Raw genomic sequence first — 24239 nt, forward strand, 5'->3', positions numbered from 1 at the left:
CCTCTTTTTTTTCTGTATTCTCTCTAACATCAAGCAATATCGTGACAGCACTGACCAAAAGAAACTTCCAGTCCTTCTTAACGTGCAGAGGCGTCAAACTATCAGTTTCATCCACGCTATAGTTCCCAAGGAAGAGATCGATGGAGTCCTGCGGGGAAAGTCAACTACTTAATATTCATGGCAGCAAACTGGGTCTGATTTCAAGACATAAAGACAATTCATACGCACTTGTCTGAAGCCATCGGAGAAATTGTTCTTGTAGTAACGGATCATTGAATTCCAGCCGTCCATTACCAAGCCCCAGTGAGTCCTCTTCCCAGTCCTGAGGTTAAAGTCGGAGGTTACAGCGGTAAATGTAATAAAAATAAAACGTAAAAAAAAACCCTGAAAGACGGATGGCATACCTGGTGAAGTCGGTTTTCAGGGCACCTGTTCCTGCGTACTGCTTAGCACAGGCATTAGCATTGTCTGCCCAAGCTGAGAGAAATAAAATATGAAAACAATAAACAAGGTTTCCATTTTAAGCCACATATCAATTTACCTGACTTTTGCATGACTTTCACCGACTAAAAAGCTTAATTTCCATAACATCTAATAAACAGAAAAACAGACCACTTTAGTGCTTTGCATAATCAGCTTGAATATAGCTTTGCAGGACATTAATAGCCACTAACAAAAGAACAACAATGCAATGACTTTTCAAAATCTGAAGTGCTTAATGTTTGTGTCTACAAAATTCTCTCTCTCTCTCTCTCTCTCTCTCTCTCTCTCTTTCTCTCTCTAATATTGATAAACTAATTGTAGTTTTACAATTTTTTTATTCAGCTTTTCTGTCGACTATTTGTAACATCCAGTCTTTGAGGTTGTTATTTTGAATACAAAGCTATTATAATTTATAGTATGTTATCCGTAGTTAAAGAGCTCTTATTTTGCATTATAAAAAGTCATATTTTGGATTGGGGTATCCAACAACAGGCTGATATGCATGCCATGTCAATAAACACTTTCATTGTCTTTTAATATGCTTTTATTTTTACCTAATTATCCTGACGACTCCCATATAATTTGTTCAGCGATTCATTTGTTCCCAAACCCCTCCCTTGCTTGATGCTAATCTGCACTGATTGGGCCGATGACCCAGTCTGTTGTGATTGGTTGACTTGGTTCAGATTGAGATGGAGAGGAACGCCCACCATGGTTATAAAGTAGCCAGAGTTCAGAGTATATGTGTGAGCCTAATGGAGGAGTGCATTAAAGGAATGCAGGTAAACACCAGCATATTGCTGTATTCTTGGCCATAACCCCAAGTAATAACAATGACCGCATTTAATATTAATCCACACAGTGGCAAAAGTCGAACTATTTTGAAAATGTGTGTAAAAACAGCTGTTGTTGGCCATAGCAGTGACAAACGGCAGTGAGTTGAGCACATTTAAATCAGTAAAGGAAGAAGCACACGTCACATTTTCAATGTGGTTTTGGACACGATATGTAAATAGCCCATAATTATTTAACCTGAAAGATACAGAACAAGCACTGATCTAAAACCGATATGCGTGGAGCAATTACAAGTTACAACACACAAGTAAATACATATTTTGTCAACAACAATAAAACAAGGTAACCATTTTAATCACACTTCACGTTGTGTAGAAAGGAGAAACACTTACAGGATCCGGGGAAAGAAGAAACTGGTCCACATAAACTGTGTAATAGTTACTGACAAAGTCCTGTACATTAATAGTCTTTGCTGATTCTTCATTTAATAACAAACAGCCAGCAAATTCTACAATGCAGCGTTTGTTATTGTATTACTCATAAGAAAAATCTGTAATCCTTGCGTCAGGATCAATCCCATATTTCCTTTTGCTCTGCTAGTGTTTGAAGGGAAAGGTGCGTTCACGTTTTACCGGATCCTGTACTTCAGGGATGTCAAACTCAATTCCTGGAGGGCTGCAGCCCTGCACAGTTTAGCTCCAACCCTACTTAAACACACCTGAGCAAACTAATTGAGTCCTTCAGACTTGTTTGAAACCTACAGGTTAGTGTGTTGGAGCAGGGTTCGAAATAAACTGTGCAGGGCTGCGGCCCTCCAGGAATTGAGTTTGACATCCCTGCTGTACTTCATATTTGGCAATGTTGATATGAGCAGGCAAAAATGCGAACTTAAAATGAATCATTCATTCAACTCTGAATTAACTCTTTCCTTATAGAATCAAAAGTTTTGACGCGGTGCACTTTTAGATTTAAACCTCAGCTGGATGTTTACCCTCACTTAGAGCTGTTACACACTGCAAGGAAGGTCACTTTTAAAAAACCCATAACAGGTACAGGCTTTTTAACAGGTACAACCTGGCTTAACTTAATCTACATTTCCAGTTTAAGAGTGTGTAAGGAATAAAATGGGACTGAAAAAAATTGTCTAACCATAACAATGAACAGCTTGATTTGAACTGAATCATTTTTAAGTTAACTAGAACTACCCCAGCATTCCACCTCTACTCTACTGCCTGCCTGACTTGCTGGAATGTTCTAAATTTTGTGCTATAGAAGTGCTAAAGAAATAAAGTTTAACTCAATTGAATCAATTTTAATTGATTTAAAAATATGGTACAAAAAATTGTAACAACTGTAAACTACAATTCAAAGTGACAAACACATTTTTTTTTAAATTCTATAATATTTCAGAAATCTCATGAACAGTGGGAATCTTGTGTAAATGCTTTATGGTCAATAATGGGAAACTTGTGTTTACTAAAGGAATCTGTGGTTAAACAAAGAAATAAACAAACCGTTTTTGTAAATCTTCTCAAAATCAGCTTGTTCCTCGATCTTCTGGCCAACGTGGAGGACACCCATCCTCTGAAATGACATACAGCCCAATATGAGGAAGTACACATGATGATAAATCAATAAGAAACCACTTTATGGATCCATATTTAGCGCCCTGAGACTTCTGCATTGCAAAAAAGTGTGGCCTGATTCACAGAATCCAGTTATGAAAACAAGGTTTACTGTATAAGCAGAACTGTTCGATCTTTTACACACTTTTGATGTTACACACGTGATGTTTATGGTATTTGGGTATTGGTATTTCAGTGGACTTCATCTCAGTAGTTAAAACTTACTAACAACCAAAAAAAAAAAAGAATAAATTTTTAAAATTCTAACAGTAAACATCTTTTAAATTTCACTTTCGTGCAATTCTCTTCATTAAAAACCGGTAACTATCACACGTGCATCAACAAATTCCTAATTTTTTGTTGCTTAGTACTTTTTAAAAATAAGTATTTAGGTATTGAGTAGGATTAGGAATGTAAAATAAGATCTTTCAGAATATGTTCTATAGATTATAAGTACTAATAAATTGTCAATATTTAAATAATAGACAGGTAACAAGCCACTATTTAACAGTTGAAATTGTTACCTAAAACTGTTAATCTTTTGTACAAAAACAAGCCTTTTTAGGGCTTTTATTGTTTTTGAAAATGTAAGACATACATAAAATATTGATATGAATTCGAATGATTAGACTTTTTTAAATTTAAAACAAACAAATAAACAAAAAACATAAAAAAAATATACAATAAAGAAAAATTAAAACAGAAAAAAATAATTTATGAAAATTAAATCTAAAATATATTTCTAACAGAAACCTAAAAATAAAAATTTTACTACATTTAAAAAATATTTGAAAGGCGTGTTTAATAATTTAAAGTCACCATGAAATGGAAGTTAAGACTTCCACAATAATCACTTGAAATGATCCTGAAATTAGAAAAAAATGAAAGATGTTGCATGATTTCATTCTTTGAGAATCAATAAGATTGTTGGAAGAATGGATAAAAGCGGAGCAGAGGCAAGACACAGCCTAACAGCCCCGCCCTAAAGGCATTCCATGTGACCAGAAATGAGTCATTTCAAGCAGGGAAGGAAAGGTTAGGATATTTGATTAAAGATTTTGAGTGCAAATACATCTGTTAAAAATAATGAAATGCACAGATACACTGTTTATAACAAGCACTACTATGTACAAATAAAGAGTATATTTTAAATAGAGTAAATAGAATTTTATTATGAATTTAAATTTAACAGACAAGTTGTCTAAAGTACAGATGTTTTCTTTTTTTAAATAATCCTTTTCCTGTTTTTCAAGTTTATATTTTAAACAGTAAACCAGGGGTGCAAAATGTTGTTAGCCAACTAAGGATGCAAGTTTCACTGTTACAAACATAGTTCATTGGTTTGGCGTTTCCCAAGCCATTATTCCAACAAATATTTGCAAACTTGTGTGGTGGCAACTACTGCTCTAGAGCTGTAGTTGTAAGCAGAGTTCCTGGCTGTGTTCTATTCTCAGTCATCCCCCCTAAGCCCTATTCATTTCTAACGTTCCAACATTTAAACTTAAAATAATATTAAAAAAAAAACATTAATCCCTCTTACATGTAATTTGCTTACAAAGTATTTTTACAGTTTAGTTTTAGCGATCTTCATATTGACAATTGCACTCCATTCATGGTGCACTTTGCAAACATTTATGCCATTTTGAAAATAGACATGGCTCATGATGAACGCTAAAGGTGACCTATGATTTAAAAGCCGAATCTACGTTTAGTCTCTAAAGCTTGTGAAAAAAAAAGAAGATAAGTTAGAGGTTTTGGAGTAGTAGGTAGCGATGTCGCCTCACAGCAAGAAGGTCACATGTTCGGGCCTCGGCTGGGTCAGTTGGCATTAGTGTATGAAGTTCGAAGTAGAATAACGAATTCAGAATTACGAGATTACAATATGTTTTAGCTTTGTGGTTTTATGTTTTTAAATAGAATATGGGATATTCTCAATAATATTTTTAAAGGAAATAAAGGCCCTATATGTGCTTTTTGCATATATTTTAATTAATATTAAAAACAAATACATGTTTTCATCAAAACAAACAATGGATTTGTTTTTTTTAAATGCATGTAAAACAATATCATTTGCACAAAAACAATTATGGGGATTTTCTCTAAAGAAGTAGTTACTCTACCCCGTTTAGAGCGTCTTGTGGAGGTTTAAGTTATAACTAACATGTTTCCAATGATGGATCTGCAACAGAGCAAATGTGGTTTTGGGAAATACTCGTCAACACATCGTTTTTTGACAAATGATGCATAATACTACGGCTGTTCAGCTGTGAGTTACACACATTGTTAGGGAAATGCAGTCCCGTCTGTAAGAAAATGGCTTGCTAATTTTCATTTGACTAAAACATTAAATAAATGTTAAAAAATTAAATACTTAAATAAACAGAATATTTTTTTTTTAATTAAAACAAGATAAAACACCATTAGGATTATACAAACCAAAAACATAATGTAATGAACATTAAAATTAAAATCAAAAGGGCGCTAAAATTGTAATTTTGTTAAAACTAATAAATTGCTGTCAAATTAAAATAATAAAAGTTTTATAATTTTAATTAATTACACACAGATAAAACTGAATGAGGAACAAATTAAATGGATAAAGTATAATTTGGAAGAAAAAGTCTGAGTAAATATTGACTTATTTTTAAATGTACCTAAATCAACCATGACCGAACAAGACAGCTTTATCAATTGCCGAACAGAGTGTTCTCATGAAAACTATGCAGAAACCAAAGAAAAAACAGTCGGCTTGCTATAATGGGAGCGTAAATGTCCTCAGCTGCGTCACATCTAGCTAATTAATGTCAGTGGTGTTATTTGTGACGGGGGTCTCACCTGTAGCTGGCTCTGCAGGGAGCGTCTGGCCAGCAGGCTCTGAATGACGTTAGTGCGGTCCAAGCAGTCCATACAGTTACTGCGGAAGGTTCCAGACTGCTCCGATAACACCTTCCCATCTGAGCTCACCATGAAGTACCTACACAATCAGCATTCAAGCACCAGATCAAAGCGAATGAGCGACAACATCAGAGACCACAGTCCCGCTGAAATGACTTGCAGATTTTGCACTTTCCATCTGCTCTTTGCAGACGCTGCATTTGTGTGCCATCTCCAATAGCAACTACATCCAAAAAAAAGAAAAGAGAAGGTACACTAGAGAAATGAATACAAACCCAAACTCCTCTTGCATGTCAGATACGGCATCAACGAGAATCTGGAGGCGATGCCATCTCATCTTACTGCACTCTTTGTGGAAATCAAAGGCTATGTACCTCAAAAGAGACACAAGTGTCAATACATGGCTGCAAATAGAAAGTATATGATCAACACATGCATGATTTTATTTTTAACAATATTATTCTAGTCAGGAAGCGAGGGAAGGTGCAGACAAAGGCCTTTTCTGATCTTTCAAACTGATATTGGAAAATAAGCTCAAACAATTTACATTGTCAAAAAAAAAAAAAGTTACATTTTAAAGTTAAAAATACTAGTTAAATGTTGAAATATATACTGAAAATAATGTCCAGTAATGTTGAAATACTGAAATAAGTTACAATTTATGAATGTAGTAAACATATTTTAATATGTATATACACTATTGTCTAGATTGAAATAATTCGTTTAACACAGGATTTGCTCTTCAGTGTTTGGACTCTCAGCAGTGAATATTAAACCACACTGAACTGAGCTAAACTGAACTGAACTTAAACTCTGAAAACTGAACTGACACGGTTTCAATTCACTATAAACTTCTATGTGAAGCTGCTTTGATACAAACTACATTGTAAAATGGCTATAGAAATAAAGGTGAATTGAATTGAATATTTTAGAAAATTAAAGTATATGAAAGTCTTTATGAATATAATCCTTCAATTTAAGCAAGGGATCAGGAATTCATCGCATAAAAACACACTCATTTTAGTGCCTGAAAACATATTAGTTTTTGTAAAATATGTGCTATAACACTCAGAAACCTTTGTTTCAGTAAGGCACTAATTTACAGGCACTGCATGAGAGCTGCTCTTTGAGAATACAAGATTTGCAGTCAAACCCTAATTTCTTTTATGAAAGACAAACTTAAAAAAATTAGTGGAGTGTGAAACCGTCAGTGTGTGTGGTCATCGGACTGCTTCTCCACAAACGAGGAGAGGGAGAAAAATCACAAGACATTGTCTCAGAAAAATAATTCCAGAAATTTCATGTTGCATAATATTGATGTCAAATTCAAAACATATACTCAGGAGATGTGTGGCTTTTGACCTTTTACTTTTCTGTGTTGCTCCAGAACAAATTTCACATATTTGTTTATGAAATAATAAAATGTTTAGAGCAGTGAATTTTGTTTTTTACATTACTTAAGCATCTATAACTTTTTATTATTATTTTGAGCATTATAAACTCTAGATGATGGATAATAAAGCCCAGAGTGTCTTCTTTCCAAAGATGCATAAACTTTAAATGTAGACCAAATCATTCAGCAACTGTAAATGGTTTAGCTTAGGAAGATGTTTTTTGAGAAAGTACCTCTGACGGTAAGGGAGAGAAGGACATTGACATAGCCTCTGAAAACTTTTTTACAGATATCTCATTTTGAATGCTAACCTAATCAAATTTAAAATATAAACTCATTAAATACTTGGCTTTCAAGTCATATCTTTACTGGGACATTATATTAATGTTTTCCTGTGTTTTTATATGGAAAACAAATATCAAACACAATACAATTTGTTTTCCTTATAACTTCATAATGTATAACTTTTTATATTTTAACACGTAACTTCATCTTTTACCACAGTAAAGCTCAAAGTGTCTTCTTTCCAATGATGCATAATTTGTGTTTGTAGCTTACTGGAGTCAGGAACTGTTACTATTTAAAGTTAGGTAGGTGTAAATCTCCAAAATTGAGTGCTGGTTAACAGGATTTATTGTATATCTGCAAACTTTAGACCAAATTAGCTGACAGATTTTAGTAATTTATTTAGTGTTTTCCACATAACTTAAATCAGTGGTTCTCAAACTTTTTTTTATCAAGTACCACCTCAGAAAAAAATTGTCCAATTGTCAGATTTGTTTCTAAGTACTACCACAATGACCAGTATTGAAATACGTAGCGTAGTGTAGCAGGCCCAGTAAAGCAGCAACAGCTCTGCACAGTTTAAAAACGTGGTAGATTAACTACTTTTATTAAGAATATGTATTATTATAAGCCACTTTAAACATTATAAATAAATAGTTAACAATGTTCTGTGCTTATTTGTAAAAAGACAAACAAACAAACAAAATAAAATGTTAACGTTTTAATAAAATGTGCTTTTATAAGTTCACTAAAAATGGTAGGCTACTGTTCTTAAAAAGTAAAAGAAAAACTGCTGTACTTAAATGTAAAGTGTTAACTAATAGTATCCTATTCATCAAAACAGAAATGCTGCATGGACCTCACAAATGTAGGCTATATGTCTTCATATTCATATATAAACCATTTTTAATAAATTCTGAAATGTATGTTGCATGTACATATGACACATTGCATTCCTCTGCATACCACTGGAAGGAAACCCGCGTACCACTAGTGGTACATGTACCACAGTTTGAGAACCACTGACTTAAATGATATTCATTCATAATTTTTCTTTTCGGCTTGGTCCCTTTATTAATCAGGAGTCACCACAGCGGAATGAACCGTCAACTTATCCAGCTTATGTTTTACGCAGTGAATGCCCTTCTAGCTGCAACCAATCACTAGGGAACTTAAATTATACCAAAATATTTTATTTAGGTAGCATGATTATCTATTATTTTAGAGTTTATAATGACATTTTACTATTTTTGAGTGTATGAACATGAAAAAAAAAACATAAAATGATGAGAACATTTGCTTTTTAAAACTTTTTTTCCACTTTCAAACAAAACACAGGATGTTTAGCACAAGTACCTTAAGAGAATCATAAATGAAAATGTTTGAGTCGCAACTCTTTTCCCTCATATCTGCTCATTCTTAATAATCAACAGAATTGGGTAAAACGCATTCCACAGTAACCCGTTACTGTATTCTAACTACATTTTTGGGGAAAGCAGTAATGTAACGAATTACATTTTAAATTTGTGTAAATTGATTACAGTTACTGAAGTCAATGTAATTGTGTTACTTGCATAACAAATATAGCTTTTAGAAGAAAAAAATCTTCTTTTACATAACGTTTTCTGCTACAACAGTTAATAAGCATGCAATTTTGACATTAATTTGATTTCATTGAGCATAAAAATAAAAATATTGCTGTGAAATGCAGTCTATTCTCTAAAGAACTTTCGATGGCTTTTAACTCGACCAGAACCTTGTTGAACACTAAAACAGGATGCATTCTACGACAACCCTCATTACCAAGGAGGACATCGGCACCCAAAAACACAGCGGTCCAACTCATTGGATTTTTGTGCAGGATCGGGAGTAAATGTATCTTCTGAATGTGAAGAGAAGCGTAGCTGCTTATGGGGCCATTCACATATCACGTCTTTACATAGCACACGCAAGTTCGTTATTTCCAATGGAGGTGCGTGGCTGGCACAAACATATTTAGAGTGCATATCGCGCATACTCGCATTTTCCAGGCACACCGGTTGAAAATCGCGAGTCACGAGACAAGAACTGACCAATCAGTTTCATACTTTACAAGGAATATACACATTTCAGTAGACTAATTATCTCAGACAAACACAGAATACGCAAACACTGCAGTGCTTTTGCATACTATGGATGTCAGTGGTTACAGTTATCCAATTTTCTTCATGTCTTCTTTTGTGAACAAACAGGATTGGAACAAGTAAATGATTAGGAGAGAATATTAAGTTTTGATCGAAAAAGTCTTTTGTATATGCCAAGCTGCTGTGATCAACCCACTGTAATGCTTTTCAGTGAATATTAAATTTCTGAAAGAGCTGCAGTTTATTTTGTATTTTTATAGGCATATTTTACATGTTTTAAATCGGTAAAACATCGGTAATGAACTGTTAGGTAAACTGTTAAGTACTTGATGAATCCATTCTCCATGCTGCTGACCATTTTGGCAAAGGCCTGTTCAAGAGGCAACTCTGATCCTTTCTGATTCACCTGAGGATAACACAATCATGTTAAACTCTGCATCTAATGACAACCAACCATCATATTTTTGCATCATTCAACCACAAGAAGGAGAAGATCATTTATTTACCAAATTTAGAATCACTTGCTTGCCATAAATAAGAACCTGTGACTCAAAATGTCTCCTGAGCCCATCCATCTGCAAGCAGACAGAGAAAGACAGATCCTTTTACAATGTTTATTATGCCATATCATTAGCATTTACTATAATCATGGCAAAATGTGTACTCAAGTAATCAAAATATAATCATAACTATTTCTTAATAATCATGCATACTACAAAAAACATTCTATTAAAATATTTAATATTGAAATAATATAAAATAACGAAGTTCGCATTCATAATGAGCCAGTCTTACGTGATTGGTGTCTTTGCTTATTAGTGGCTTGGGCTTGTACTTCAGGTTGGGTCTCTGAGACCAGAAGAATGGTATGGAGCCTCGAGTCTTTGACAATGAAAGAGCAAAAATTAAACTCTGTGTGATGCATTCTGGCATGTCATTCACAAATAACCTTGAATGAGAGGGCAGTGTGTACACCAACCTGGACAAAGGACGCCCTGGCATTATTGAACTGGACTATCTGTTCTGTCTCGACGAAGTTAGCAGCATGTCCTTCTGAGTCAATGCCTGAGGTGTAGGGAAAATATATATATATCAGTAGCAAATATAACCTAGGCAAATACATATACATGCTTGACTATATCTCACCTCTGACATAATATCGCACCCCTGCTCTGAAACAGCTCCGTCTAGAGATGATGATCCACTCAAACACTTTCCCATTGATGCAACACGGCTTCATCACAATAACTGAAGCAATGAGTTAAGGCTCAATTTCACACAGATTTACCAAACACTTCAGTGTCATTCAGGGATCGTATAATCCAAAGCAATTTGATGGAATGAATTAAAATGTATTTAATGTCATATATAACATTTTCAATTAGATAAAACTTTAATGTTGGCCTGGAGAAAAGGTCGAAGGCGTTTTATCTCATAGGTTGGTTTTGTAGTTGCAATAATGTTGCTAGGTTGTTCCTAGGGTGTCTAAATGCAGAGTTTAACGTAGTTGTAGCTTGCTAAATTGTCAATATGCTTTTGTAATGTATTCTAAGTAGTTACTAGATAGTTGCTAAGGATTTTAAACTGGTTGCTTCTGTGTGGTCAGATTAATTAAGGACCAAGCACCTACGGTGCGTAGGTCCTATTGGAATTGCTCCGTTTCTTATTATTCTTCTTCCACTTCTTTTCCGGAATGAATCGCGATTTTGAGGGACTAAACATGCCTGAAAACTCACGAAACTTTGCACACGCCCCAGAAGTGGGGCGTTTTTTATAAGTTTCGGAAGTGGGCGTTGCAAAATGACTCGACAGCACTACCTATGCACTTTTGACGGACTGGCCTCTGAGCTACAATTCACGCATACATACGAAATTGGCACACACGTCAAACAAGCCAAAACCAACAATAAAAGTCTCCTGGTGCGAAATCTCAATCCCAACAGGAAGTCAGATATTTTTAACTTCCTCTGCCGAAAAAATGCATTTTGCCATTTACAAAGGTTGTTTTTTACGAACTCCTCCAAGGGATTTTATCCGATAAACACCAAATTTGGCTTTTGTCATCTAAAGGCCTTGGTGATGTTAGTTTACGAAGATCTAGAGTTTTTGTTGAAGGGCGTGTCTGTGGCGGCCTCGCAAACTTTGACGATTCGCCACGAAACAGGAAGTTGCTATAACTCAGGCTGGCATTGCCCGATGTGCCTCAAAATTCACACGTTTGATAAAAGTCCCGACCTGAACACGTTTACATGCCAATATCCAGATACAGTTATAGCGCCACCTGCTGGCAACAGGAAATGACATGTTTTAAAGTGTTACAAACTCCTCCCACAAATGTTATCGTATCAGCCCCAAATTCGGCTGGTGTTATCTGAAAGCTTTAGCGAGGATATATTGTGAAGATCTTGAGTTTTCGCCAAAAGGCGTGTCCAAGGCAGCCTGACAAACCGCAGTGATTCGACATGAAACAGGAAGTACATATAACTTAACCGCACAATGTCCGATCTGCAATTGATAAGATTCCTCTCCTGAAGACATCTACATGCCGATATTGAGTCATAGCGCCACCTGCTGACAGAAGGAATTTTGGCTAATAACTCAGCCAAACAATGTCTGACCTGCCAGAACATTTGCATGTTCCAAAAAATTCCTCTCCTGAAGGCATCTACCAGCCAACATTGAGTCACAGTTATAGCGCCACCTGCTGACAGGAGGAAGTTTGGCATAAATCTGTGATTTTCTCAGATTTTTTAAATATATCAGCTCAAGTTATTATTGTTCGCTGTTCTCTGTCATCCTGAGGCCACCGGACGGCGGTGAGCCCTTTGATAGCTGCTTGCAGCTTTCATGTAGTTTTGTATTACTAGGATGATAACATGTAGTTGCTATGGTACTTAAATTGGCTGCTAGGCTGTCGCTAGGCAGTTACTAGAATGTACAGTGTGATTAAATTACATTTGTAAGGGTTTTGTTTTGCTAGGGTGATGATATGCAGTTGCTAAGGTATTTTGGGAGATGACAAGGCTGTTGCTAGGCTGCTTGTACACTGTTCTGTGCTTCCAGGTAAGATTTGAAGTAGTTTTATCTTAATAGGATTTTATGTGTAGTTGCTAAGGTGTTGATATGGAATTGCTAAGGTATTCTGTATAGTTGCTAGGCAGTTTTTAGACTACTCTGTTTGGCCATATGGAATTTAAAGACGTTTTATCTCGCTAGGGTGTTATGGGTTGTTGCTGAAGTGTTTGTACAAAGTTGCTAAAGTATTCTAGCTGGTTGCTAGGTAGTTGCTAGGCAATTGGAACTGGTAACGAGGGTGTTTTGTGTGCGCAGATAGAATTTAAAGTAGTTTTGTATTCCTAGAATGATTTCATGTAGTTGCTATGGTATTTAAATTGGTTACTAGGCTCTTGCTAGGCAGCTAATAGGATGTACAGTGTGATTAGATTACTTTTGTAAGGGTTTGTTTTGCTAGAGTGATGATGTGCAGTTTCTAAGGTATTTTGGGTGATTGCAAGGCTGTTGCTTGGCAGTTCCTAGGTTAATCTGTGCTTCTGGGTAAGGTTTGAAATAGTTTTATATTATTAGGATATTATAGGTTGATGCTAAGATGTTGATATAGAGTTGCTAAGATATTCTGTCTGGTTGCTAGGCAGTTTCCAGACTGCTCTGTGTGGCCATATGGAGTTTAAAGACATTTTATCTTCTTGGGTGTTATGGGTTTTTGCCAAGGTGTTTGTACAAAGTTGCTAAGGTATTCTGGGTGGTTGCTAGGCAGTTACTAGGATGTCTTGATTGAACTGCTCTGCTCTATATAGTGTTTAAAGAAGTTTCATCATGTTAGGGAGCTATGGGTGGCTGCTTACTAACAGTCAAGGCACAATAAAGAAAGCAACTAAACTGTAAACTTTGTTAAATACACCACATGACTTCTTTCAAAGGATACATCCGTGGATGACAGGAAATGCAAATTTATGGAGCTGAAAAGAGGAAGCGGTGAATTAGTATGTATGCTTTTCCCTTATATGAATGTTTTATGAATAAGGTATATTTTTATACCTCGGGCTGTGCGATGATTTCTCTTAAAAGGTTTCCGTTCCACATGAACCTCTGGTCCGCCTGTGTGGAGAGATGAGAGAGAAAACCAAACTAAGCAACTCCAGAGATCATCTGAAAAGCTGATGTTGTTTTGAAGACTCTTTTACATGATGAACCATGCTCAGGAAGTTTGAGTGCACTGAATTTGAACTTTAAGAAATAAATATATGGTAGGCATTTATAGAGAGAGAGTTGGGTTCAAGACAAACTGCAAAAAAATAAAAAATAAAATGTGTCAGAAGCCAGACACAAAAGCTGAGCTCAAACTCTGGCTTTGAAAAGATGAAAATAAACTGTGAGGGAAAACACAGTGCGTGCCAGCATGTCAGCAAGTGTGCTTGTAAAACAAGAGCACTTTGTAGCTTAAAAAGAGAAAGCACATCTCCAGTGACGGCCCTTTATTGTAAATGAGGGATGCAGTCTGAGACAATGAGCTGACCGGCCTTCTGTATGTAGCGGCTGATGAAAACCTGCACCCTGCTGTGTTTTACTTTTCTCTCTCTCTCTGTGACTGGAGCTTCAAAAGACTCACCCTCTCCAGCAGGCTCATCTCCTGAAAGTCCGGGCTGGTGTTGGACAGGCGCTGCTGGGTGTGGGTCAGGTCGTAGTCCGTGCAAAAGTAGAAGCCGTCTGTGTTCAGTACATTGTTAATCATAGTCAGAAATGTCTTGTTGTCTTGCATCTGTTAGAAGAAAATAAAAAAAAGCCATTGATGGAGAATCTTGACAATAGATAACGTGAACAAAACAAAACTTGATTTGATGTTAATTGTTAATTTGCATGAAGCATATTTCTGAATATATTAATGTCAAAGAATAAATACAAAAAGAAAGGACTTCACAGAGAGGAAGAGGAAAAATAAATAGAAATAAATGAATAAAAGTTGGGAATTTAAGCAAAAGGCAACTAAGGCTCATTTATTCCAAGGTCAATCATTAAAATGATCTTATATTCATTCATTTTCTTTTCCGCGTAGTCCCTATTATTCTGAGGCCGCCACAGTGGAATGAACCACCAACTTATGCAGTATATGTTTTGTGCAGCGATGCCCTTTCAGCTGCAACCCAACACTGGAAAACACCAATACACACTCATTCACACACATACACTACAGACAATTTTAGCTTACCCAATTCACCTAGACCACGTCTTTCGACTTGTGGGGGAAACCCATGCAAACACAGAGAGAACATGCAAACTCCACACAGAAATGCCAACTGACCGAGCCAAGGCTCGAACCAGCGACCTTCTTGCTGTGAGGCGATCGTGCAACCCACTGCGCCACCATGACGCCCTAAAATGATCATGAAATTTATTATATATATATATATATATATATATATATATATATATATATATATATATATATATATATATATATATATATATATACACACACACACACACACACACACACACACACACACACACACACACACACACACACACACACACAACAGTTCTGTCTGGTTCTCAAATATATTTAGATATATTTAAGTAAAATAAGCACCCATACAGCCTCTTTACCCTTTGTGTATTACTCCGCCCACATACAGCAAGCAGCAAGCAGACACTACAGATCTAAAGTTTAAAAGATGCTTGCTCAGCTGTTTAACTGTCAGCTTATGATTTGAATTCAACGCAGAAGAAAGTAGTTCCTCATACAAAAGGGTTTTTAAGACTCTCCATGTTTGATTTTGTTTATATATACACAATTATGCCGTCAAACTGTTGTATGAACGCAATATCACACTCGTAGCAGTGCGATATGGCTGTATATCGGCACTGGTGGGGGCACTAAGGTACTCGGCCTGCGACCTCGTGCCAGCATACAGACATATCGCGCTGCCACTCATGTGATATTGCTCATATATATAGAAATTTTTAAGTATTAATGATTAATTAGTAAGGATTAATAATATACCTATTAATAATAAGTTATTTTGTATTTTAAGGTCTTTTAAATATAATCTAACTGTGATAGAATTGGGTTTATATTTAGTCATAAAAACTGAAAAATTGAAAAACAAATTTGTCAAATTTAATCAAAAAAATGTGTAGGTACACACGCACGAACGCACGCACGCATGCATGCATGCACGCACGCACGCACACACACACACACACACAAGGTATCACTATATAACTGTATATGTCTGAATATTTATATTAGTATTTACATTAGTTACATTAGTTGTCAAAAAAAGTAAAGTGTGTGAATGCGCACTTCAGCATCTCACTGGAATTAGTAGGGCGTTGGAGTACATTTCACCTATTGTTTTTTAAATACTATGAATTTGAATGTACTACACTGCTACTGTGCTGGGTGTAATGAATTACAAAGTAACTTAAAGTTAAATAAGTTAGATAAGTTCAAATACGTATTGAATGAAAAATGTACAGTAAAGTAAGAATTATTAGCCCCCCATTGGCTTTTTTTCCCCCCTTCTTTAAATATTTCCCAAATGATGACAAACAGAGCAAGTGAATTTTTACAGAATGTCTGATAATATTTTTTCTTCTAGAGAAAGTCTTATTTGTTTTATTTCGGCTAGAATAAAATATTTTTTTATTTATTTTTTTAAAATCCATTTTAAGGTAAAAATGATAGCCCCTTTAAGCTATTTTTTTCTTATAATCTATAGAACAACCCATCGTTATACAGTAACTTGCCTAATTACACTAACCTGCCTAGTTAACCTAATTAACCTAGTTAAGCCTTTAAATGTCACTTTAAGCTGTATAGAAGCGTCTTGAAAAATATCTAGTAAAATATTATTTACTGTCATCATGGCAAAGATAAAATAAATCAGTTATTAGAGATGAGTTTTTTAAAACTATTATGTTTAGAAATGTGTTGGAAAAAAAATCTCTCTGTTAAACAGAAACTGGGGAAAAATAATTCAAGCAGGGGGGCTAATAAATCTGACTTCTACTGTAAATAGATTATTGTCTATTTTAGGTAATTACACATACTTGTAATGTAAATAAATGCATTCAACAGTTCTGTATGAATCAGATGCACCTGATTAAGAAACTATGAATTGAGTATGAAAATATTTATTAACAGTATACGGTATAAATTCAGAAAAGCAAATTAATTGTATTTTTTGTTATTCAGATATTTTGATGGTTACATTTGTCAGCCAATATTACACGGTTATTAAACAATACATTTAATCATTCATTCATTAATTTTCTTGTTGGCTTAGTCCCTTTATTAATCTGGGGTTGCCACAGCAGAATGAACCGCAAACTTATCCAGCACGTTTTTATGCAGTGGATGCCCTTCCAGTTGCAACCCATCTCTGGGAACAATGCATTTAATTTGATGTAAACAATCTAAGGCATAGGTCTCAAACTCAATTCCTGGAGGGTCGCAGCTCTGCACAGTTTTGCTCCAACCTTATCAAACACAGCTGATCCAAATAATCGAGGTGTTCAAAAGAGTCATGAACATCACATTAGTTAGATCAGCTGGGTTTAATCAGGGTTGGAACAAAACACAGGAATCAGAGAGTGAAATTCGATACCTTTTAAGACCTTTTTTAAGACTCGTTCCATACTTTTAAAGACCTTATAACCACTTTGGATTTTAAATGGACACACTTTCGAGATTTAACCTTACAGTATATTTACTAAATATTAATGTAAGAAACTAAACCTAACCTAACACATTAGTAATGTACTGAATAAAAATCTATTATATCTAGCTAATTCAGCAGGTTAGCTGAAATAATGGTGTTGCCTTGGTTACTACAGCAGCCTGATGTCAAATCTAGCAGGATTTCACTGATTTCATAAACTACACAGCATCCTGATGTTCGCAGATTTAATTCAGGCAAACTTTAGCATACAATGGTACATTGCATAATCAAAAATTATATAACATGTAAAACCTTGCAAAAACAGCATTTTAGACTTTTTAATACTTTTTAAGGGCCTTATATTTCTCTACATTCATTTCTCAACCTCTAATACTTTTTAAGACCCCGCGGACACCCTGAAGAAGAAAATGCAATTGCGTGTCAAATAAGATAAATAAAAGATGAAATACAAAAGGTGCAGGGCTGAACTTGAGAACACCCATCCGTCAAAGCATGACTGAGTGGAGATGTTAAAAAAAATGCAGTTTAAACACTTTGGTATTTCATTTATGTATTCCAAACATGCATTACTCACATGTTAATCAGTTTTAATACATCACACAGCAATCTCACTTTACCATATAACATTCAGTCTTACTGAAAACAAGCTTTGCTACCCGTGCAGATGCCAAAAAGAACAAAGCACCCAGCCAGTCTCAGTATATCTGTTCTGTAGTAACAGGGTCAACTAACCACTAAGCTCAGCTCTGGGAACGAAGTAGAACAGGAACAACCTGATCCAATCTCGGCTCCCAGAAGAACCTGGTCAGCAGAACCATTTGCCTTTATTAAGCAAGCTTGTCTCTCAATGCAGCTATTCCCATCCGCTCAACTCTGGACTAACAAGAGTTTATGTTTAAATGCAATAGTCAACATAAATCGTTATGCAAATAATTCATGCATGGACTCATCACCTGCCAAAACCAGGGGAGACAACAGATTAGCAAACATGTGCATTAATCTCAGCTCTTTAGCAGGGAGGCCAGCACACAAACACAGCTGAGACTGCAAAACGCAATTGGATTTTATTAATGATGGCAGCCTGAGATATTTGGGACAAAATAATGCAGACAAGAATTCACTGCAGACTTCATGCCCTTACATAGAGAGGTTTGCAGTTTACTTTATCATTCTAGTTGGTCCCAACCATCAAAACACTTGCTTAAACCCGAACACGAAACGCTGTCTGTGTCCAGTACTGGTCCATTCACAGGCTGTACCCAAGGCCAGGATTTCAGCCTTGCTAAATAATGCAGAAAGTATACAACACTGTAATGAGATATCACTGTGCTCCAAGCTTAAGCTCAAATGAAAAATTTACTGTGTGAGTACTCCCCGCTTTCATAAGCCGCGGGTGAATCTGCTGTGTCTTCCACACAGCACTTCTGAGCAAAGCGCAAATGGAAATATCGAAAAGTTCAGAGCAAGGAAATCTCTTGTTGTGATTTACAGACGCAATGGGCAACTCATCAAACAACAAATGACATTTATAGCCCACTTCTGGTTCAAGGTGTGACAAACATCAGCATAAGTCTGAAAGTTGAGGTTAGGGACTTTGCTGACCTGAATATCTGTGAGGTGCAAAATGGTCTTCTTATAAGAAATCACATCAAACTCCACCGCTTTCCACACAGTGTGGCCAAACAGGTCGCCCACTTTCCGCTTCCGGGTGATGACTATGAGGTACATCCCTGAAGAAGCCAAAACAAATCATGCAGAATGCTGAGCAAGTGTTTATATGGTACAATTAACTAGGGTTGTAATATATTGGCATTGCGATATTTTGTTTGTATCTGATATATTTCTTTTTTTATTTACAGTGCTCAGCATATGCAAGTACACCCCGCACAATGTTATATTTGTGCATATAATTAGATTAGTCACTACTGAAGCTACATCTGGAGCTTACCTAACAAAATAACTTACAATAATGGTCCAAAACTAGTTCATCCAAATTTATGATGTAGAAAAATATTAAATACAATTTAAAAAATAGGAAAAATCAAGAGAAGCAATTTTTTTTTTTAAATTTACTTAAAATTTTGTAGGTTGTTGTTTCTTTTTTCAATATTTTGCTTAAATTTAATTTTATTATTTTTGGATTTCTAAATATATTTATATTGTTTAAATGCACCACAATGCATTGCCTATAATCACGGAGAAATAGATAAATATATTCATTTTTAAAATGGGGTGTACTCAGCTGAACACTGTATGTTTTGAATGCCACATCAGCAGCATTGGCTATACTCATGGCAAAATCTATACTAAATATACAATATATAACAACCAATCAAATCAGTTTTTTAATAAACATTTATTGTACAAAAAAACATACAAAAACCAACAACACTGAAAAAAGTCAAATACAATCTTTTAGTTTGATTAATGATATTCTCAAATTCCTCCAGAAGACACATTTTTGATCATTTCCCTTACAATATTTCCCAAATAAGAACATTCTCCAATATCATTTAAAAATACACATTCTATTAAAATATCTAAATATTCTTAAATAAATCACAAAAAGGCTTTTCTTCCCATTTCAATAAATATGAGTGTGTAAGTCTTGAGTGTCCAATTCTACATCTCGCATGGGTAACCTGATCATGTCTGTTTCTGTTTCTGTTCTTTCATTTACAAATGGATTCACTAAATACACTTTGTTGTTTTTACATTTATCCCATTCCATTTGCAATTTCTCATTTATATACAAGTTTAAAGCAGCTTTAACATCAGAAACAGGAATTTTACATTCTGTTTTCTCCAACTATAGGGCTTCTTTAGCTGCTCTATCTGCATGTTCATCTCCAATCAATCCCATATAACCAGGTAGCAAAAAATGATAGTCTTTTTTGTGTCTCTGATATATATTTATTGATGTAACGATTTACCGTGACCAGGTTGAAAATCGATTAAAATATGTGACAATTCAAATCGGTAGAAACGCTGAATGAATCTCGATATAATTATTGAACAGACGGGGCGCTGTGTTTACAGGTGTTACAGGTTTACAAAATGTCAAATCCCAGCACAGTCACAGTTTTAGTTTATTTATATTAATAAATCTTCTTTAGTTTAGTCTTCTTTTAGTTTTTTTGTAATTAATTTGTTTTTAAAATAGCATAGTTTGGTTATTGTAGAAAATGTATTATTTTATTTATACATCACATTTCTATGCAAAAAAATGTGCAGCATTTAAGAAAAAATTAAATGGCTCTTCACCTCAAATTTGTTTCAAATAATTTCGTACAAAATCGTGACTAAATTGTATCGTGAGATTAGTATCGTGAATCGTATTGAATCGTTAGGCAGGTGAATCGTTACATCCCTATATATAGTACAACAATAACACCATTTCACATGGCAATTTATAACTATCTGGAAAGAATGAATAATTTTTTATTATTTTGTAGAGGAGTATGTACATGAAATATGATAAACCAATTTCATGCATTGAATTCAATTGAACAAATATAGAAGATGGTACAGAAATACAATAATCTTCCTTTTAAAAATAATTAAATACAATTAATCTTTGGTAAAGCCTCAAACCTTGTAAATAACTTCTATATACTACTTTTACTGAAATTTTACACTGTCATATGTTATAAAAACCAAATTAAAATCATTCACTCTATTAGGTTTAATTTCTTTTGCGATTCAATTTATCTTTATTTTCTTAGTACTTTTGCCATGTAGAATATGTCAAAGCAGCCTAACATAGATGAATAAAAGAGAGTAAATAGCTGTAATATTTTAAATAGTTAAATTGAAACTGCTTGAAATGATGACTCCATAAAAATCCCATTTTGTTGTGGCTGGCTATTATAACCCCAACCCGACATTGGAGATTTGCACATTTATATGCTGAAATGATGTATTGTGGAGCCGTACAATTAATGCTATGTGGAATATAAATAAGGTGGGGCCTACCAGCTACCAGGCGAACAGTTCCCATGACTCCACATATGGGCCTGGTTATGCCTGATGGTGGAATGTCCTTAATACCTTCAAGTAGAAAAAAAAAAAAAAGTTATTAATGCATCATTCAAATTTACATTTTGCAGACTCAACAGATTTAAAACACTTCTCTGCGTCAATGAGAGGAAGTAACAGCTTTGTGCTTTGCTATTCCTGGAATACACCTTTAACAAAAGACCACAGCAACTACCTCAAAAGTAAAATGTCACACTGACGGTACTGACGAAATGTCACTTTATAGGGAGGTCAGCATTAAAACAATGAACTACGATGAAATCCAAATAGCTGCCATAGCTCTTCATCGATGCCAGGACACTTTGAAAGGTCTGATTCCTCAGGAAGTTGTAACTGTTCATAAATGTCAGATCAAAGCTGCACATTCTATAAATCTTTCGCTAGTACTTTTTCATATAGTCAGAGAAATGAGGTGCTTAACCTTCGGGAAACATTCATCACCAACCTCCAGATAATAAATGAGCATTTTAATGGGGATTTTTTTTATTCTCTATTAGAAACCTTGAGATAGTCCTCCAAAAATGAAAATTCTGTTATCATTTATTCACCTTCCACTTTTGCAAACACTTTTCTGCTCAACTTTTTCAAGATTTAAGATAAGTCTTTTGTGTCTCCAGAATGTGTCTGTAAAGTTCCAGCTCAAAAAAAACATCCGATTATTTATTATAGCTTTCAGAATATTGGAACTTTCTGCTCTGAATTTAGCCGTTTTTGTTGCCTGTGCTTTAAATGCTTGTTCTCCCACAGTGACAGACATGAAGGAAGCAAATCTCATGTAACATTTGTGAGAAAGAACTTTCCCAATGATTATTTGATGTAATTGTTGTCTTGTTGATTTGATTATAAGCGTTACTACAAAAACTATAAGTCTTAACTAAGTTAACTTAGTTAGAAGTTATTATGCGGCTGTCAATCAATTTGGTTGGTGGGGAAACCGCTACCCTACGTCACGTTGAGGTGGGCCTCAAAATGAGAGAGATTTGGATCCTATTTTAACATCAGAAAAAAAAAAAAAAAACAGACTTATTGTCTTTATACAACACCAATATGTCTGTGGACAGACTATACCTACACACAGTTCTGTCCAAACTGCTTACAAAAGATGATTTTCATCATTGGTGCCCTTTAATGTGTCCTTGCCAAATAAATGTAATTTAAACAGCTTCTGTACAATAAAGTTAATTGAATTAATTTTTATGTCACGTTGCAAAGATTATTAAGATGATCATATACAGATGGAGTCAGAATTATTAGCCCCCCTTTGATTTAGTTTTTCTTTTTTAAATAATTACCAAATTATGTTTAACGGAGCATGGAAAATTTCACAGTATGTCTAATAATATTTTTTCTTCAGGAAAAAGTCTTATTTGTTTTATTTTTGCTAAAGTAAAAGCAGTTTTAATTAAAAAAAAAATTTTAAAGGTCAAGCCCCTTTAAGCTATTTCTTTTTTCCATAGTCTACAGAACAAACCATCGTTATACAATAACTTGCCTAATTACCCTAACCTGCCTAGTTAACCTAATTAAGCCTTTAAATGTCACTTTAAGCTGTATATATTATTATTTACTATATTGTTAGTATACTACTACTATATTAGTAATGTAGTACTATATATTATTATTTATATAAATATTATTTACTGTCATTATGGTAGGGATAAACTAATTCAGTTATTAGAAATTAGTCATTAAAACTATTATGTTTAGAAATTTGTTGAAATTTTTTTCTCTCTCCGTTAAACAGAAATTGGGGAAAATAATAAACAGAGGGGGCTAATAATTTTGACTTTGACTGTATGGTGCCGAAATTTTAATAAATCTATTTTTGTTTGTTTGCTTGCTTGCTTGCTTTAGGGATCATTGAAATATTATAGTAATGCATAGTGATTTCAAGTGAAAATCAAGAAAAAAAATACAAAGTTTTAAAAGAGGGACACCAATATATCTGATATGTTAAAGAGCATCCCAATTGTAAACATTTGCCTCTATAAAAACAGACTCTGGTGCAATTTGTAAATACTGTATTAGTGTTATTCATTTGAATAAGTTTGAATGCTGTCATTCGATGCCTGCTGTATAAAAAATGTCTCTCAATCAAATGGAAACAAATGAACAATCTCTGGTTCAAGGAGCAACAAAGAAAAATACAATATATTTAGTTTGGTATATTTAGGCTCTGTCAAAAAATGACACAGTAAATGCTAAATGAATCTTGACTAAATATATCACCAGTTTTTTCTTTTTTCTTTTTTTTGTTTAGACCAATTATTCAGTGCCCAACAAATGTGGATGCACCACAAAACATAATTATAAACTAACATCACAATAGACAGTACATTTGTTGAATTCAAAATGAATTGAAATTGGAAAAAATAGACTTCAAATCAGTATTATCAAGGTGTACCTGCAAGGGTCATCTCGGTGGACACCCTATCAATGACCAACACGTCATCAGCTCCATCATCACAGGCCTCAATGTAGAACTTCTCAGGTGTGGAATGCCTATCAAGTCAGGAAAGCCAAAGAGACAAGAAAAATCCGTAATTGTGTTTACCTTTAACAAATAAAGCAACCTCTTCTGATTAAAATGATTGAGAATGGCATGTCTTTTCTTTCCTAATTGTGCAGGGAAATGTGGCAGTTAGTTGCATTCTAGAAGCAAATACCATAGAGACTATGATAATGTGATAAACAGTATTAAGTAAAAGGGATTTGGATTTGAGAAAGAATTGTATGCAATACAATAAGATTTCGAAATAGTGATAATATCAAGAAGATGAACTGGTGTCAGAAATGTAATAACTTTAAATTCATCCTCATCTCAGACCATCTGGAGAGAGCCGATTTGCAGCAAACTCATAAATCAGAAGTGAAAAGCTTTTCATGTTCAGTTGCACAT

At 34.7% G+C, this 24239-nt stretch overlaps 1 protein-coding gene across 2 annotated transcripts in view; it reads right to left on the bottom strand.

Annotated features, from left to right (window-relative positions):
* The window catches only part of sacm1la (SAC1 like phosphatidylinositide phosphatase a), a 40814-nt gene that overhangs the window by 4896 nt on the left and 11679 nt on the right, over positions 1-24239 (bottom strand). The window contains exons 2-18 of one of the 2 annotated variants that reach the window (XR_012394626.1): positions 23745-23842; positions 21278-21352; positions 18905-19032; positions 14227-14376; positions 13656-13715; positions 13543-13576; positions 10746-10847; positions 10579-10664; positions 10395-10481; positions 10106-10174; positions 9871-10005; positions 6074-9780; positions 5739-5877; positions 2793-2862; positions 405-477; positions 229-322; positions 56-148 (exon numbers count right to left, since the gene is read on the bottom strand). Coding sequence is in view for 1 of the 2 variants with exons in the window: in NM_001044878.2 (NP_001038343.2) it covers positions 56-148; positions 229-322; positions 405-477; positions 2793-2862; positions 5739-5877; positions 6074-6172; positions 9926-10005; positions 10106-10174; positions 10395-10481; positions 10579-10664; positions 10746-10847; positions 13543-13576; positions 13656-13715; positions 14227-14376; positions 18905-19032; positions 21278-21352; positions 23745-23842 (1537 nt within the window). In the remaining variant the exon portion in view is untranslated. The remainder of the gene's footprint in view (positions 1-55; positions 149-228; positions 323-404; positions 478-2792; positions 2863-5738; positions 5878-6073; positions 9781-9870; positions 10006-10105; positions 10175-10394; positions 10482-10578; positions 10665-10745; positions 10848-13542; positions 13577-13655; positions 13716-14226; positions 14377-18904; positions 19033-21277; positions 21353-23744; positions 23843-24239) is intronic. The other variant, NM_001044878.2, reaches the window with a different exon arrangement.

The sequence above is a fragment of the Danio rerio genome, chromosome 19, assembly GCF_049306965.1.
Source record: "Danio rerio strain Tuebingen ecotype United States chromosome 19, GRCz12tu, whole genome shotgun sequence".
Lineage (NCBI taxonomy): Eukaryota > Metazoa > Chordata > Actinopteri > Cypriniformes > Danionidae > Danio > Danio rerio.